The sequence below is a fragment of the Phyllobates terribilis genome, unplaced genomic scaffold, assembly GCF_046119375.1.
Source record: "Phyllobates terribilis strain yellow unplaced genomic scaffold, ASM4611937v1 Scaffold_1__5_contigs__length_1240528914, whole genome shotgun sequence".
Lineage (NCBI taxonomy): Eukaryota > Metazoa > Chordata > Amphibia > Anura > Dendrobatidae > Phyllobates > Phyllobates terribilis.
The window spans coordinates 144254304-144272065 of record NW_027362761.1 but is presented as its reverse complement, the minus strand read 5'-3'; the positions used below and the strand labels follow the sequence as shown (position 1 = coordinate 144272065).

The 17762-nt window shown below is 45.4% G+C and overlaps 1 protein-coding gene across 1 annotated transcript in view; it reads left to right on the top strand.

Annotated features, from left to right (window-relative positions):
* Positions 1 to 5522: 5522 nt before the first annotated feature.
* The window catches only part of LURAP1L (leucine rich adaptor protein 1 like), a 43806-nt gene continuing 31566 nt past the window's right edge, over positions 5523 to 17762 (top strand). The window contains exon 1 of the mRNA XM_073668197.1: positions 5523 to 6075. Within this exon, the coding sequence (XP_073524298.1) occupies positions 5872 to 6075 (204 nt within the window). The 5' untranslated portion in view covers positions 5523 to 5871. The remainder of the gene's footprint in view (positions 6076 to 17762) is intronic.

Here is a 17762-nt window from a genome sequence, read left to right as displayed (position 1 = left end):
CTCTTAGATGCAGGTGTGTATCGCTTATAGATGCAGGTGTGTAACGCTCTTAGATGCAGGTGTGTATCGCTCTTAGATGCAGGTGTCTATCGCTCATAGATGCAGGTGTGTATCGCTCATAGATGCAGGTGTGTATCGCTCTTAGATGCAGGTGTGTATCGCTCATAGATGCAGGTGTGTATCGCTCATAGATGCTGGTGTGTATCGCTCATAGATGCAGGTGTGTATTGCTCATAGATGCAGGTGTGTATCGCTCTTAGATGCAGGTGTGTATCGTTCATAGATGCAGGTGTGTATCGCTTATAGATGCAGGTGTGTATCGCTTATAGATGCAGGTGTGTATCGCTCTTAGATGCAGGTGTGTATCGCTCATAGATGCAGGTGTGTATCGCTCATAGATGCAGGTGTGTATCGCTTATAGATGCAGATGTGTATCGCTCTTAGATGCAGGTGTGTATCGCTTATAGATGCAGGTGTGTATTGCTCATAGATGCAGGTGTGTATTGCTCATGGATGCAGGTGTGTATCACTCTTAGATGCAGGTGTGTATCGCTCTTAGATGCAGATGTGTATCGCTCTTAGATGCAGGTGTGTATCGCTTATAGATGCAGGTGTGTATCGCTCTTAGATGCAGGTGTCTATCGCTCATAGATGCAGGTGTGTATCGCTCATAGATGCAGGTGTGTATCGCTCTTAGATGCAGGTGTGTATCGCTCATAGATGCAGGTGTGTATTGCTCATAGATGCAGGTGTGTATTGCTCATAGATGCAGGTGTGTATCGCTCTTAGATGCAGGTGTGTATCGCTTATAGATGCAGGTGTGTATCGCTCTTAGATGCAGGTGTGTATCGCTCTTAGATGCAGGTGTGTATTGCTCTTAGATGCAGGTGTGTATTGCTCATAGATGCTGGTGTGTATCGCTCATAGATGCAGGTGTGTATCGCTCTTAGATGCAGGTGTGTATTGCTCATAGATGCTGGTGTGTATCGCTCATAGATGCAGGTGTGTATCGTTCATAGATGCAGGTGTGTATCGCTCTTAGATGCAGGTGTGTATCATTCATAGATGCAGGTGTGTATCGCTCTTAGATGCAGGTGTGTATCGCTCATAGATGCAGGTGTGTATCGCTCATAGATGCTGGTGTGTATCGCTTATAGATGCAGGTGTGTATCGCTCTTAGATGCAGGTGTGTATCGCTCATAGATGCAGGTGTGTATCGCTCTTAGATGCAGGTGTGTATCGCTCATAGATGCAGGTGTGTATCGCTCTTAGATGCAGGTGTGTATCGCTCATAGATGCAGGTGTGTATCGCTTATAGATGCAGGTGTGTATCGCTCTTAGATGCCGGTGTGTATCGCTCATAGATGCAGGTGTGTATCGCTCTTAGATGCCGGTGTGTATCGCTCATAGATGCAGGTGTGTATCGCTCATAGATGCAGGTGTGTATCGCTCATAGATGCAGGTGTGTATCGCTCATAGATGCAGGTGTGTATCGCTCATAGATGCAGGTGTGTATTGCTCATAGATGCAGGTGTGTATCGCTCATAGATGCAGGTGTGTATTGCTCATAGATGCAGGTGTGTATCGCTCATAGATGCAGGTGTGTATCGCTCATAGATGCAGGTGTGTATCGCTTATAGATGCAGGTGTGTATCGCTTATAGATGCAGGTGTGTATCGTTCATAGATGCAGGTGTGTATCGCTTATAGATGCAGGTGTGTATCGCTCATAGATGCAGGTGTGTATTGCTCATAGATGCAGGTGTGTATCGCTCATAGATGCAGGTGTGTATCGCTTATAGATGCAGGTGTGTAACGCTCTTAGATGCAGGTGTGTATTCCTCATAGATGCAGGTGTGTATCGCTCATAGGTGCAGGTGTGTATCGCTTATAGATGCAGGTGTGTATCGCTCTTAGATGCAGGTGTGTATTGCTCATAGATGCAGGTGTGTATCGCTCATAGATGCAGGTGTGTATCGCTTATAGATGCAGGTGTGTATCGCTCTTAGATGCAGGTGTGTATCGCTCTTAGATGCAGGTGTGTATCGCTCATAGATGCAAGTGTGTATCGCTTATAGATGCAGGTGTGTATCGCTCATAGATGCAGGTGTGTATCGCTCATAGACGCAGGTGTGTATCGCTCATAGATGCAGGTGTGTATCGCTTATAGATGCAGGTGTGTATCGCTTATAGATGCAGGTGTGTATCGCTCATAGATGCAGGTGTGTATCGCTCATAGATGCAGGTGTGTATCGCTCATAGATGCAGGTGTGTATTGCTCATAGATGCAGGTGTGTATCGCTCATAGACGCAAGTGTGTATCGCTTATAGATGCAGGTGTGTAACGCTCTTAGATGCAGGTGTGTATCGCTCATAGATGCAGGTGTGTATCGCTCATAGATGCAGGTGTGTATCGCTCATAGATGCAGGTGTGTATCGCTCTTAGATGCAGGTGTGTATCGCTCTTAGATGCAGGTGTGTATCGCTCTTAGATGAAGGTGTGTATCGCTCTTAGATGCAGATGTGTATCGCTTATAGATGCAGGTGTGTATCGCTCATAGATGCAGGTGTTTATCGCTTATAGATGCAGGTGTGTATCGCTTATAGATGCAGGTGTGTATCGCTCATAGATGCAGGTATGTATCGCTCTTAGATGCAGGTGTGTATCGCTCTTAGATGCAGGTGTGTATCGCTTATAGATGCAGGTATGTATCGCTCTTAGATGCAGGTGTGTATTGCTCATAGATGCAGGTGTGTATCGCTCATAGATGCAGGTGTGTATCGCTCATAGATGCAGGTGTGTATCGCTCATAGATGCTGGTGTGTATCGCTCATAGATGCAGGTGTGTATCGCTCATAGACGCAGGTATGTATCGCTCATAGACGCAGGTGTGTATCGCTCATAGACGCAGGTGTGTATCGCTCATAGATGCAGGTCTGTATCGCTCTTAGATGCAGGTGTGTATCGCTCTTAGATGCAGGTGTGTATCGCTCATAGATGCAGGTGTGTATCGCTCATAGATGCAGGTGTGTATCGCTCATAGATGCAGGTGTGTATCGCTCTTAGATGCAGGTGTGTATCGCTCATAGATGCAGGTGTGTATCGCTCTTAGATGCAGGTGTGTATCGCTCATAGATGCAGGTGTGTATCGCTCATAGATGCAGGTGTGTATCGCTCATAGATGCAGGTGTGTATCGCTCTTAGATGCAGGTGTGTATCGCTCTTAGATGCAGGTGTGTATTGCTCATAGATGCTGGTGTGTATCGCTCATAGATGCAGGTGTGTATCGCTCTTAGATGCAGGTGTGTATCGCTCTTAGATGCAGGTGTGTATCGCTCATAGATGCAGGTGTGTATCACTCTTAGATGCAGGTGTGTATCGCTCTTACATGCAGGTGTGTATCGCTCATAGACGCAGGTGTGTATTGCTCATAGATGCAGGTGTGTATCGCTTATAGATGCAGGTGTGTATCGCTCATAGACGCAGGTGTGTATTGCTCATAGATGCAGGTGTGTATCGCTCTTAGATGCAGGTGTGTATCGCTCATAGACGCAGGTGTGTATTGCTCATAGATGCAGGTGTGTATCGCTCTTAGATGCAGGTGTGTATCGCTCATAGACGCAGGTGTGTATTGCTCATAGATGCAGGTGTGTATCGCTTATAGATGCAGGTGTGTATCGCTCTTAGATGCAGGTGTGTATCGCTCATAGACGCAGGTGTGTATTGCTCATAGATGCAGGTGTGTATCGCTCTTAGATGCAGGTGTGTATCGCTCTTAGATGCAGGTGTGTATCGCTCATAGATGCAGGTATGTATCGCTCGACGCGGGCGCATTTCTCCTGCAAATCGGCTCATCAGGAGCCACACACCATATAGAATCTAATGATATAATACAAGTACTTAATGGAAAGCATCTTAGATGAATGACATTGGCATACTTAATAAGGTGCCTTGTGCATGCTCCTCCACATTGTTGCGGTGGTGGTGTTGATAAAGTGCTCAGTGCATTCCTCAGGGACCAATATCCCACTCCTATTTGGGGTTTTCAAATGGCAACAGACCGCACTATCCACCTACAAGCATGTAGGACTGGTTGATCTGTCAATGCCACTGAAATCAGACCACCGACACACAGATAGTGATGCCCTGGCTCAAATTCAGGTCACTCCAGCCTGACCCAAATGGGTTCTGGGCATCAGAAGTGGCATCAAAGTGGGAAAATAGCCAACTTTCACAGATTTCAATCAGTAACTGGTGTTTTTAATGGGTTAAATGATTTTGTGCCACTGAGCTCACATCACCATTACATAGATAGTGATGCCCTGCCTCAAATTCAGGTCACTCCAGCCGGACCCAAATGGGTTCTGGGTATCACAACTGGCATCAAATTGGGACCATAGCCAATTTTCACAGATTTGAATAAGTAACTGGTGTTTTTAAGGAGTTAAATGACTTTGGGCCACTGATCTCACACAACGATTACATACATAGTGATGGCTCACATCAAATTCAGGTCACCATAGCCTGGCCTCTTTTCTCTTTTGTGCTGGTGCTGTAAGACCAGTGGCCCAAGGTATTTAACCCTTTAAACACACCAGTTACTTATTCAAATCTGTGAAAATTGGCTATTTGTCCACTTTGATGCCCGTTCTAATCCCCCAGAACCCATTTAGGCCAAGCTGGAGTGACCGAAATTTGATTTGGGGCATCATTAACTATTAGTGTTGAGCGAGTATGTCTCATTCACTCTTTCGGTGAGTACGCTCGGGTACTCGCCGAGTATTTTGGCGTGCTCGGCGTTTCATTCACTGTCGCCGCGGCTGCAAGTGTCACGGCTGTTAGACAGCTGTGACACATGCAGAGATTGCCTATTCACAGTCACAGCTGTCTAACAGCCGTGACACTTGCAGCCGCGGCGACAGTGAATAAAACGCCGAGCACGCCAAAATACTGGGCGAGCACCCGAGCTTGCTCTCCGAAAGAGTGAATGAGACATACTCGCTCAACACTATTAACTATTTAATCTTGGTGTGAGATCAGAGGCCAAAGTCATTTAACCCTTTCAATAATGCCCGCTTTGACGCCCAATTTTTGTGCCAGTTTTATATTTTTTGTAGCTGTTTTTAGGTAGATTCACATCAGGGCAGTATTTTATTACTGTGATTTTTTAATTTTTGTTATTAAACCTGTAAAAAAACTGAAAAAAAGTTGTCGAATAAGAAACTGGATAAATCAGAAACCATCTTCGCGGGGTCTTTGCCCATATGTTTGAGGTGCATCGTCTTCAGTACAAGCCCCCACTCCTATGGCTGACTGGCAGGCACCCGGGCAGCACTGTCTCCATCACCCCAGCAGACAGCAGTCTTCCTCACTGTGCCCTGTGTGCACTGTGCCCTGTGTGCAGAGCTCCCCGGAGCCGGCATTGCACTGCGCGCCATTGTCTGATGATCGCCTGCAGCTCGGTGGAGCCTAAGCAGAGCGCAGCCGGCAGCCGGCAATGCTGAGGAGACGGCGGGATTCGCTGCTATCAGGGGATGTACGGTATCAGGGCTGGGTCACACCAGCGCCTCTTGACTCTGAGGTTTAAAGTTTCAGCAGCTCTGGAAAGTGAATGGTATAGACAGCAGTGCCAGTGTGCCAGGGCACCGTCCTCCCGGGGGCAGCAGCTGGCTCTGGGGCAGCGCTGGAGGGCAGCGGTCTGGGTGTAGGCATCGGGGTGGATGTGCTCTTCCATGACATAGGCGCAGTGCACACCCTAATGAAGACGTTGTGACTTGTCACCCAGGAAGCGATGACTTGTTCTTTCTCTGCCCTGCTTTAATCACCTTGGCATCTGGCTGCCTCAGCCCTCTGCCTCCTCGCACAACAATCATGGCTGATTCCTCCACGCCGGACCTCCGAGATATAGAACTCAAGCTGGGGCGCAAGGTGCCCGAGAGCCTGGCACGGTCCCTGCGGGAGGAGCACAGTGACTGGCAGAAGGATGCCCCGGACTCGCCGTGCCCCCTCAGCCCTGCTCAGCCCAGCACCCTGGAGAGACTGGAAACCAAGCTGCAGCTTCTCAGACAGGACATGGTGAGTAGTGCCAGCCCCGCACATGCCAGTGCCAGCCCCTCACATGCCAGTGCCTGCCCCTCACATGCCAGTGCCTGCCCCTCACATGCCAGTGCCAGCCCCGCACATGCCAATGCCAGCCCCGCACATGCCAGTGCCTGCCCCTCACATGCCAGTGCCAGCCCCGCACATGCCAATGCCAGCCCCGCACATGCCAGTGCCAGCCCCGCACATGCCAATGCCAGCCCCGCACATGCCAGTGCCTGCCCCTCACATGCCAGTGCCAGCCCCGCACATGCCAATGCCAGCCCCGCACATGCCAGTGTCAGCCCCGCACATGCCAGTGCCTGCCCCTCACATGCCAGTGTCAGCCCCGCACATGCCAGTGCCAGCCCCGCACATGCCAATGCCAGCCCCGCACATGCCAGTGCCTGCCCCTCACATGCCAGTGTCAGCCCCGCACATGCCAGTGCCAGCCCCGCACATGCCAGTGTCAGCCCCGCACATGCCAGTGTCAGCCCCGCACATGCCAGTGCCTGCCCCTCACATGCCAGTGCCTGCCCCTCACATGCCAGTGCCTGCTCCGCACATGCCATTTCCAGCCTCGTACATGCCAGTGCCTGGGAGGTCTCCACTGTACAGGCTCTATGTGATAGTCTATGCCAGGCTGCTGTACACCATTACACAATAGCAGTGTATGGGCACTAGGATGCCAGTGAACGCACATTAACACCACACACATTTAGTTATGTATACAAACACCGTTCTTGGATGGTCACAGTGTGGGCACCAGAATCCAAATGTGCCCTCACTCACTAGCACCACGCACATTGACTTATCTATACAGACACTATTCTTTGATGGGCACTAGAATGCCAATGTACCTCTACACATTAGCACCACACACGAGTTATGTATACACACACCATTCTTGGGTGAGCACTAGAATGCCAATGTACCCTCATACATCAGCGTATTGTGTTATGTATTATTCATCTTATTCTATAAAACCTGTATGTAGCACCTACAGAGGGGGCACCGTAGTGTGTCGTACCTACAGATAGGGGCACCATTGTGTGTCGTACCTACAGATGGAGGCACCATTGTGTGTCGTACCTATAGATGGGGCACCGTTGTGTGTTGTACCTACAGTTGGGGATACCGTTGTGTGTCGAACATACAGATGGGGGCTCCGTTGTGTGTCGTACCTACAGATGGGGGCTCCGTTATGTGTCGTACCTACAGATGGGGGCTCCATTATGTGTTGTACCTACAGATGGGGGCTCTGTTGTGTGTCGTACCTACAGATGGGGCACTGTTGTGTGTCGTACCTACAGATGGGGGCACCTTTGTTCTTGTCACAGTTGCTGAATACATGTGAAGTGTCGGACTGTGGTGCCAAGGGCCCACCAGTAACCATCTCCAGGTTCCCACTTTTCAGCTATATACAAATGTGACATTATCCTCAATCACATTTATATAACAATGATCTGGGTAGATTGTTACATGAGTAAGATGCCGCCTTTATCTCTACATAGTGATTCACGTATATAGTGCCAAGTGCTGCTCATATAAGAGGGAGGTGGCCACTCCTGCACAGGGGCCCACCGGAGGATTCTCCTTTTCTCCTGTGGGCCAGTCCAAACCTGTACATGTGTAACTAGAATGAGCTTGGTGGGTAAATGATACGTTCTGCAGTCTTGTATTACATGGGTCACACTGTTTGTTGTCAGTGAATGGCATTCTTGTTTACACATAAAGACTGAACTTGTACAGATCTGCTGCTGCTGAGAGTGTGTAATATGGACAGTCCTCTGTGAGCTAAATATATCAGCACGGCCAACCTCATTCCTGTTCTGCTAGGTGGTCAGTATTGGTGTAGGTACGGTGCAGAGCGCCTTTAATAGTATTGTTTTTTTCATATGGCCCAAAGGAACCTTTTAGCCCCCACTAGACTCTGGACCCACATGTGGTGCTGCCACCCTGTACCCACTATACATTGTCAGAGTGTGAGCCGAGTGTCATCTTATTGTGATTTGATTCTCTCGCATCACAGGTGAGAAGATGGAGAACTTAATTTCTCCATCTTCTCCATTGTCTCTGTGAGCGTACGTACATCAGACTGCACTGGGATGACATCCAAGTGCAGTCCGATGTTTCACACGCACCCAAAGACTTGTATGGGTGTGCGTGATCCGAATATCTGAGGCATTCACAGCATGCTGCAATTGTTTTCTTATGGCAAATGGGCATGGGTAAATAATTTTTTGTTTTATTATGTTTAGAATTGTGGGATGATTGTAGTATTTCCTGATGTCTTCGGTTAATTCATTTAAAGAGACTTCTTTTTGTGGAAATGTACTCCAGTCCCCCTCTGGAGTGACTTGTATACACCTGTAATTTTTCCACTAATTTTGCAGCATTTTAGCAGAACATTCAACTTTTTTTGTGACAGTTTTTGTTTCTTTAAAATCCGCCCTATGGTTCCAGAGATATGGGCCTTTTATTTAGTGCTAATTTTTATGGTCTTTACAAAAGGGTGTGGCTCACGGGATAATACTGCAGAGCAGCCTAAGGCCACGGCCCCACTATCAGTATTCGGTCAGTATTTTTTCTCAGGAGTGGGAGCCAAAACCAGGTGAGGAACAATCAGGGAAAAGGTATAATAGAAACAAGTCACCAATTCTGCATTTATCACCCACTCCTGGTTTTGCCTCCCACTCCTGAGAAAAAATACTGATCAAATACTGACTAAATACTGATAGTGGGGCTGTGGCCTTAGGCTGCTCTGCAGTATTATCCCGTGAGCCACACCCTTTTGTAAAGACCATAAAAATTAGGCAGTTTCATGTGTCCTTTTCCTACACTCCAGACTACAAAGCACCGTTTTAGGTCCCATTTAGACATCTGTGTTTCATATACATGTTCTAGCCGTGTTTTACATAGATGTAATATGTAGCATGTTCTCTTACTAACTGAATGGTCTGATAAAAAAATAAAACAAAGACATGTCTGTTTTTGATCAGAGTGGATCAAAATCATCCATACTAGTGAAAATCCCGGACAGCAGACGTATGCCATCCATGTGCAATCTGTTTATTTAATATTGTAATGGGTAGGAGAAGTATTGCAATTTTTTTTTCATACGAGAAAAACACTGATGGTAAAAACTGACACGCTGACCAAACACTGATGGTAAAAACTGACACGCTGACCAAATACTGATGGTAAAAACCGACACACTGACCAAACACTGATGGGAAAACTGACACACTGACCAAACACTGATGGGAAAAACTGACATACTGACCAAATACTGATGGGAAAAACTGACACACTGACCAAACACTGATGGGAAAAACTGACACGCTGACCAAACACTGATGGTAAAAACCGACACGCTGACCAAACACTGATGGTAAAAACTGACACGCTGACCAAACACTGATGGGAAAAACTGACACGCTGACCAAATACTGATGGGAAAAACTGACACGCTGACTAAATACTGATGGGAAAAACTGACACACTGACCAAACACTGATGGGAAAAACTGACACGCTGACCAAACACTGATGGTAAAAACTGACACACTGACCAAACACTGATGGGAAAAACCGACACGCTGACTAAATACTGATGGTAAAAACCGACACGCTGACCAAACACTGATGGGAAAAACTGACACGCTGACCAAACACTGATGGGAAAAACTGACACGCTGACTAAATACTGATGGGAAAAACTGACACGCTGACCAAATACTGAAGGGAAAAACTGACACACTGACCATACACTGATGGGAAAAACTGACACGCTGACCAAATACTGATGGTAAAAACTGCCACGCTGACCAAACACTGATGGGGAAAAACTGCCACGCTGACCAAATACTGATGGTAAAAACTGACACGCTGACCAAACACTGATGGGAAAAACTGACACGCTGACCAAACACTGATGGTAAAAACTGCCACGCTGACCAAACACTGATGGGAAAAACTGACACGCTGACCATACACTGATGGGAAAAACTGACACACTGACCAAATACTGAAGGGAAAAACTGACACGCTGACCAAACACTGATTGGAAAAACTGACACACTGACCAAACACTGTAGAACCTCTGATAAAAAAAAATGATGAAACTTGGTTAGTTTTTGGTTATGAGAAAAATCCCTAACGTCTGAATGAGGCTTTATACGTTATTCACCAGCTAGACCAGGGAAGAAATTTACCAGAGTAGAAGTACTTCCCGGCCGCCAAAGTATATGATTCCTGTACTGGTGATCCATATATTGATAGGCCAAAAAGACAGCATGGCCAGTGGAAAGGACGCAACGTCAGCAGAAATAAAGAAATCCAATAGGAGCACAGTCATATAGGACTCATGCTGCCATCTGCAAATCCCTACAAATTTGGCAGAGTGAGTAAAGTAGATGTTGTGTCCATTTGCCAGTCTAGGTAACCAGGTAATAGGCCCTGTTCATACTGTGTTATTTCAGATGGAATCCCCAACCGAGTCCTACCTCAAAGACAGAGTTCAATATACTTTCCTTTCTGACTGTGTCCATCCTTTCAGACAAGCACAAGAACGCAGTCTACACAATCCACTAAGAAGAATCATCCTCACATTACTGCAGTTCTGTGCCTCCTCTTCATGCCAGAATTGCATGAGACTACTGAGGCCAGTGCAGCCGCCACATGGCGTGCAATTTTCTATGAAAGCCCAAATAATAATTGCCAGTTTGATAAAATGGAGGAATAAAGAGATTCAATTTCAGGAGACACACCTGGACCAAATATATTGGTAACACTATAGGATGTAAAGTAGAGGTGACAAGCACATGTGGCTGTTCTCACTCTCTGCATGGAATATGTCTGTACAGTAATGGCAGAAAGATTTTTCTTTTCATAAGAAAGGGATGAATTGCAGGCATTCATTAGGCATGACCTCAGAGGAGAAGCATGGCTGTGGGCAGGTATTCAGTCATTTATCCTGTGTGCTTCACTATTAATACAATACTAGTGTGTGTGATGTATTAGGCAGCACGTGATCAGTAATGTGGTGAAAGTAGGAAAAATGGGAAAGTGTAAGGTGCAAAGGAAACTAGTCCAAAGAAGGGCAACAAATGGTGACAGCGTTATGGGCACCAAGGCTCATTGCTAACTATGGGGAAGTAAAATTTATCTCGAAAGGTCCAAATTTAAGTCACTTCTTGATGACTGTCTTCGCAGTGTTCCATGATATACGTATCTAATGATTTAGAAGTTTTTTTGGACCTTTTCTCTTGATTGTTAAAAGTGATCAATCAGATCCCTTTGCTGTGTTGTAAGCTGTTTATGGACCATAGCTTTTGTTGTAAAATGCAACTAAGAAATTGTCTGGAAAATCCTATTTTAACAGCTAAACTGTGTATGGAGTTAAAGGCGTTGTCCACTGCTCGAACAAAATAAAAAGCCTTGGCATTGGATTTCCCGGGACTCTCATGACGTTATGCCACACAAACCCTGCAGTCAATCAGCGACCTTTTCCATCTCATTTCCTTTGGAAAAACTGAAAGCCGGAAGAAGTGAGAACTACTGCTGCTCTCACTTCCTCCAGATGTCAGTTATCTCCATACCTAACCCCGCACTAATAGATGTATTATGTAAAATAGGAGGCAGGTCAGTGAAGGCACAGTGAGCTGTCATAAGAGCATACAAATGAATATGTAAGCAGAGCACCAGATAGGCCGCCCCAAAGCACAGGCATATCATTATCTCCAAACTGAAAGTAAAGATTACACAAGAACCACAAGACTGATTTCATCAACCAAAGTATCATTTTAATCAGTGTAATGTCACCCAACTGATGGTGTATGTAGTTTACTGAGCACAATCCTGCTGACATGTGCGCTTTAAATATGAATCTAAGGGCTCATGCAGACGTTTGTGCAATCCGGTCCGTGTACAGACCACTATTGCGCGGACGGGCCGTAACTTTCCTGACCCAAGCTTGACAGCCTAACAGAACTGTGTGAAACTGTCACGCTCGGGTCGGGAGAGCCGCAGCCAATCCGTGCATTGTGGTCCGAGATCAGACCTACTGTATATCCACAGACTTCTAAATGAGCCCTAATTCTGAACACAACCACATCCCCAATTACAAGAGGGGGTTTACACTTATACAAGTTTAGTTTTTTATTTTCCCCCTTTAAAATTATTTGTTTGTTTCTCAATTGAATTTTAAAGATCATGGGTGACATTAAAGGTGGAAAAAGTTGTGAAATGATTCTTCTTGGTATGATTATGATTTTTTACATGACAAAAACCTGGCATTATAACAAGGGTGTGTAAACATTTTATATCCACTGTACATCTCCCTCACAACAACAATTTTCCTTAAGAGTTGTCCACAACTTGGACAACACATTCTCAATCACTATGTTTCCCCAATCAGCCACTTCACTGACCCTTCATTCGGATGTAATTGTCATCCGTATGGTGTGAGAGAAGGGGTCAGTAAAGCGACTGCTGATTGGCTGCAAGGATCATTGGCTGCAGGGATCGCGTGACATAACAATGTCACCCGAGCCCAGGAGTGCCAGTGCCTACACTGCTGCAAAGGCGCCAGCACCGGATGTGAGTGTAGGTGTTATTATTTTACTGGAGGGAAACATAGGCTTGAGAAGGGGTTGTTCAAGTAGTGGACAGCCCCTTTAATTGCAGTGGACTCTTTCAACAGGAAATGGGTCTCGCTATATTGCAAAAATGATTAAGGAGTGGTTTGAGTAATAAGACAAAGAATTAAGTTGTTTCCAATATCGACGTGATTGACCAATCATCTAAATTTTATGGGGGCCTCCTGACTACCCCATAGAGATGATGTGAGTGGAAATGATGACTGGCAGATTCAATTCAAACAAACAGCTGACCCTTTTGTGCTGTGGGAGATAAGCTGCTGCCAGAACTGTGTGGCCTTAGTTTTTTCCTTGTTTCTTTTCAGTTAAATATTCATGTGTATGGGGAAGACAGGAAAGATAACTTTAGGCAGAATGTTAGTTCATATCGTACAGTATGTAACCAACTTAAAGGAGTTGTCCACTTCTGGACAACTCCTTATTAAGGGTTAAGAATAATGTACAAACAAAAATCTATACTTACCACCTGGACCATGCTGCTCTTAGCTCTGTGTTCCCCGCTGGTCGTCTGACTTAAAGGGAACCTGTCACGTCCTAGCTGCCCTCTACACTACCCCCCATAGTGAACAAGCTTTTTCCATTAAAATTGGTGCAACTATAATGATTTTATAATCTTTAATATACTTAGATCCTACCTGCGTTTTCAGTCATAGGGGTGTGATTCTCACATTCAATCATGGGGGGGCCGCAGCATTCACTCACTGCTGGTGCCGTCCATGTATTTGAATCCTGTTCCCGGCCAGCGCTGATACTGTGGGGCGCATGCACACTTGTAGATGTCCGGCCGCCTGCGCAGTGTGATTGCCAGCTTCACTGCACATGTGCTATGTTACCCGCGCGTGCGCAGTGAAGCTGCTAATCACACAGCCTCACTGCGCAAGTACAGGGAATAGAGCGTCATAGCGCATGTGCAGTGAAGTTGGTAATCACACAGCCTCACTGCGCAAGCACGGGGAATAGAGCGTCATAGTGCATGTGCAGTGAAGTTGGTAATCACACAGCCTCACTGCGCAAGCACGGGGAATAGAGCGTCATAGCGCATGTGCAGTGAAGCTGGCAATCACACAGCCTCACTGCGCAAGTACGGGGAATAGAGCGTCATAGCGCATGTGCAGTGAAGTTGGTAATCACACAGCCTTACTGCGCAAGCACGGGGAATAGAGCGTCATAGCGCATGTGCAGTGAAGTTGGTAATCACACATCTACATGTGCGGACATCTACAAGTGCGCATGCGTCCCACAATATCAGCGCTTGCCGGGAGCAGGATTCAAATACATGGGCAGCGCCAGCAGTGACTGAATGAGAGAATCACACCCCTATGACTGAATACAGCAGGTAGGACAAAGTGTATATAAGGTTATAAAATTATTATGCTACCACCGCTTTTAATGAAAAAAGCTTGTTAGTGATGCACATTGCATCACTAACAACGCTATGGGGGCAGTGTAGAGGGCAGCTAGGACGTGACAGGTTCCCTTTAATGTCATATGACTGCTATAGCTTTCACAAACCACTTTTTGGCTGCATTCGCCACTGACTGCAACTGTTATGTGACATTGTTTATGTCAGAAGACCGGTGGGGTTCACAGTGCAGAGATCTGCAGAGTTGCCCCCGTCTGGGATGTAAGAATGTTTTTTTTTTTTTTTATTTTATTTCGCCCTCTGGGATCATTGATAAGATGTTGACCAGTGGACATCCCCTCTAGGCGTTGGTGCTAGATAGCACACTACACCATCAGAGGTTTTCTAGAGTCTTGACTGGTCAGAGATGTTTTGGTAGCCCAAGGAAAACCTACACAATATTAGGCAGGTCTTTTTTATGTGATGTGGCTGATCACTGTTCACTCTTCCAATCAACAGTATTGTTCATGGCATCAAGGGAATCTGTACCCAGGTTTTTGTTGCCACATCTGAGAGCCGTGTAATATAGGGGCAGAGACATTGTGTACACTGTGCATAGGCAAAAAACGTCAAATCAGTGGTGGGGGCGTGTTTAGACTACATGGGAGCAGGTTTAGCAGTCCTCTATTGATAATCTCCTGCTGATAAAACAGTGATTTTATCAAAACTACACTAAGCAGCCCAGTAAGTGATACATCACTGGAATCAGGGCATTGTCTCTACATTATGCTCCTCTCAGATTAGGTGGGAAAACCTGCTGACAGATTCCCTTTAAGAAGAATGTTTCATTGCCTGTGGAAATGTTTCCACATAGGAGGTTCCATATGTATAATTAGATCTACTAACATGACCCATAAGACCGAATTTTGAGTATGTGCTCTATGACCCCTTCCAATTGCCAGAATGATAGTGCTGTGACATTGTTCTGAGGAAGTGGTGTTCTTATTCCCATTAAAGTTGCCAGACCATTCTGACATGGCACATGGCGTACCTGATCTGTGTGTTTATCTTGACTGAACCTTTTGTCATAAATCAATAAGTGGAGAATAAAAATCAATGTACTAGTTCTCTTATTATTTATTTTACAGTAGCCTTAATTCCAAGGAGCTGTAGATAAGAAAGATGAAAACAAGACTTATAGTACATAAGTGTAACAGAAGATGAAAACAAGTACAGTAACCATGGCTACATGAGTGACGGACTGGGGCATAGGGAGTGACGGTCCTATCCAATCAGACTCTTTAAAAAGATGCAACTTCTATCTGATCTGACCTTGTGAGTAGATCATGTACAAAGTCAAAATCTAAAACTGACAAAGAGGTTTACCAAAATATGCCTGCCATGCTGAAACATATGGCACACCACTCCTATGTGCTCTGTAGCTTTTAGTGTCAATGGAACATAGTTTTGGCCCCACCGGTGGCCCCCGAGATTGCAAGGATCACATTACTCAGTGGTTCCATTATTTCATTGTTCTAATCTACAACACCATCCTTCTACCACCTGCTGGTAATGAAAATAATAACTAGGCAAAACAGAAATAGATTTGGAATATATATATATATAAATAAATAAATCTCTCACTCTCTTTCAGGTTTAATTAAAGGGGTTGAATAAAAATATCCTGTGAAATGTTTAGGTATTGCAACCATTTTTCTACAAAGCCTCATCATTTCAGGGGCTCAAAAGTAATTCAACAAATTAACTTTACCATAAATAAAATGATCATTTTTAATATTTTGTGGAGAATCCTTTGCAGGCAATGACTGCCTGGAGTCTGGAAGCCATTGACATCACCAAATGCTGGGTTTCCTCCTTAATGATGCTTTGCCAGGCTTTTACAGCAGCTGACTTCAGTTGTTGCTTGTTGGTGAGTGTTTCTGCCTTTAAAGAGGTTTTCCACTACTAATTTCATCCCCATTTCATTTGTCCTAACTTTTCCTAACTTTTCTAATATACTTTTATTACTTGTCCTGCTCCTGGAAGCTCATCTCTCTGTGGGTTATATATCCTTCTGTTTTGATTCTGGTTCTGCTACTTCCGATCTGGGGACCAGAATCGGACGAAAAGAGCATGGCGCATCACTGGTGGGGGCGAGGCTACGTCTCGGTGAGTGACTGCAGTTTGAGCACGCATGCTCAGATCAGACTTCACTTTCCTCTCTACTTGGATGCTGCTTTTGAAGTGCCGTCCGTTCAGCAGTGAAGCCTTGCAATGTGCTGAAAGTATATCACAGGGCTTGCAGCTGAAGGCACAGCACTTCAAAGCAGCATTCAGCTAGAGGAGAGTGAAGTCTGATGTAAACTCGGTCATGCTTGGTGCCGACTGACTCTGCCGATGCTTTGAAGTGGCGTGCCTTCAGCTGAGAAGCCCTGTGATATACTTTCTAATAATAAGCAGCACATCGCAGCGCTTGGCTGAACGAAAGGTACTTCAAAGCAGGATTCAAACAGAGCGGACAGTGAAGTCTGATCCGAGCATGCGTGCTCAGACTGCTGTCACTCACTGATATGTAGCCCCACCAGTGACTCGCTCTGCTGTTTGTTCGATTCTGGTCCTCAGATCGGAAGTAGCAGAGCCAGAATCAAAACAGAAGGATATATGACCCACAGAGAGATGAGCTTACAGGAGCAGGACAAGTAATAAAAGTATATTAGAAAAGTTAGGACAAATGAAATGGAGTGAAATAGTAGTGGAAAACCTTGTTAAGTTTTGTCTTAAGCATGTGAAATGCATGCTTGATGGAGTTGAGATTTGGTAATTGACTTGCCCATTGCAGAATAACCTCCTGGGTTGCTTTCGCAATATGTTTTGGGTCATTGTCTATCTGTACTGTGAAGCGCAGTCCAATCACCCTTGCTGCATTTGGTTGAATCTGAGCACAAAGTATCGCCCTGAACACTTCAGAATTCAGAGTAAGTTCTTCACTTGGGTGGATGTTGTGAAGGGGTTTTTCTTCACTATGGCAAGGATTCTGCGATCATCCACCACTGTTGTCTTCCATGGACGTCCATGCCTTTTTGAGATCCCATGCTCACCAGTGCACTGTTTGTTTGCAGAATGTACCAAACTGTTAATTTGGCCCTTCCTAACATTTATGCTATTTCTCTGGTGGATTTCTTCTTTTTTTTCAACCTAATGATGGTCTGTTTCTCTTCCATTGAGAACTCCTTTGACCGCTTGTTGTGGGTTCACAGCAACAGCTTCCAAATGCAAATGCCACATGTGGAATTAGTTCCAGACCTTTTATCTGCTTAATTGATGATGGATTAATGACGAAATAGCCCATGGAGCCCAGTAAAGAGCTTTTGAGATAATTGTCATATTGTCTATCGTCCCTTTTAAAAAGAGGCCGCTACATATTAAAGAGCTGTAATTCCTAATCCCTTACTCCAATTAGGATGTGAATACCCTCAAATTAAAGCTTGTATTGCACTTGGTGTATGTAAACTTCTGGTTTTAACTGTGTATGTATGTATGTATAGTACAGACCAAAAGTTTGGACACACCTTCTCATTTAAAGATGTTTCTGTATTTTCATGACTATGAAAATTGTACATTCACACTGAAGGCATCACAACTATGAAATAACACATGTGGAATTATATACTTAACAAAAAA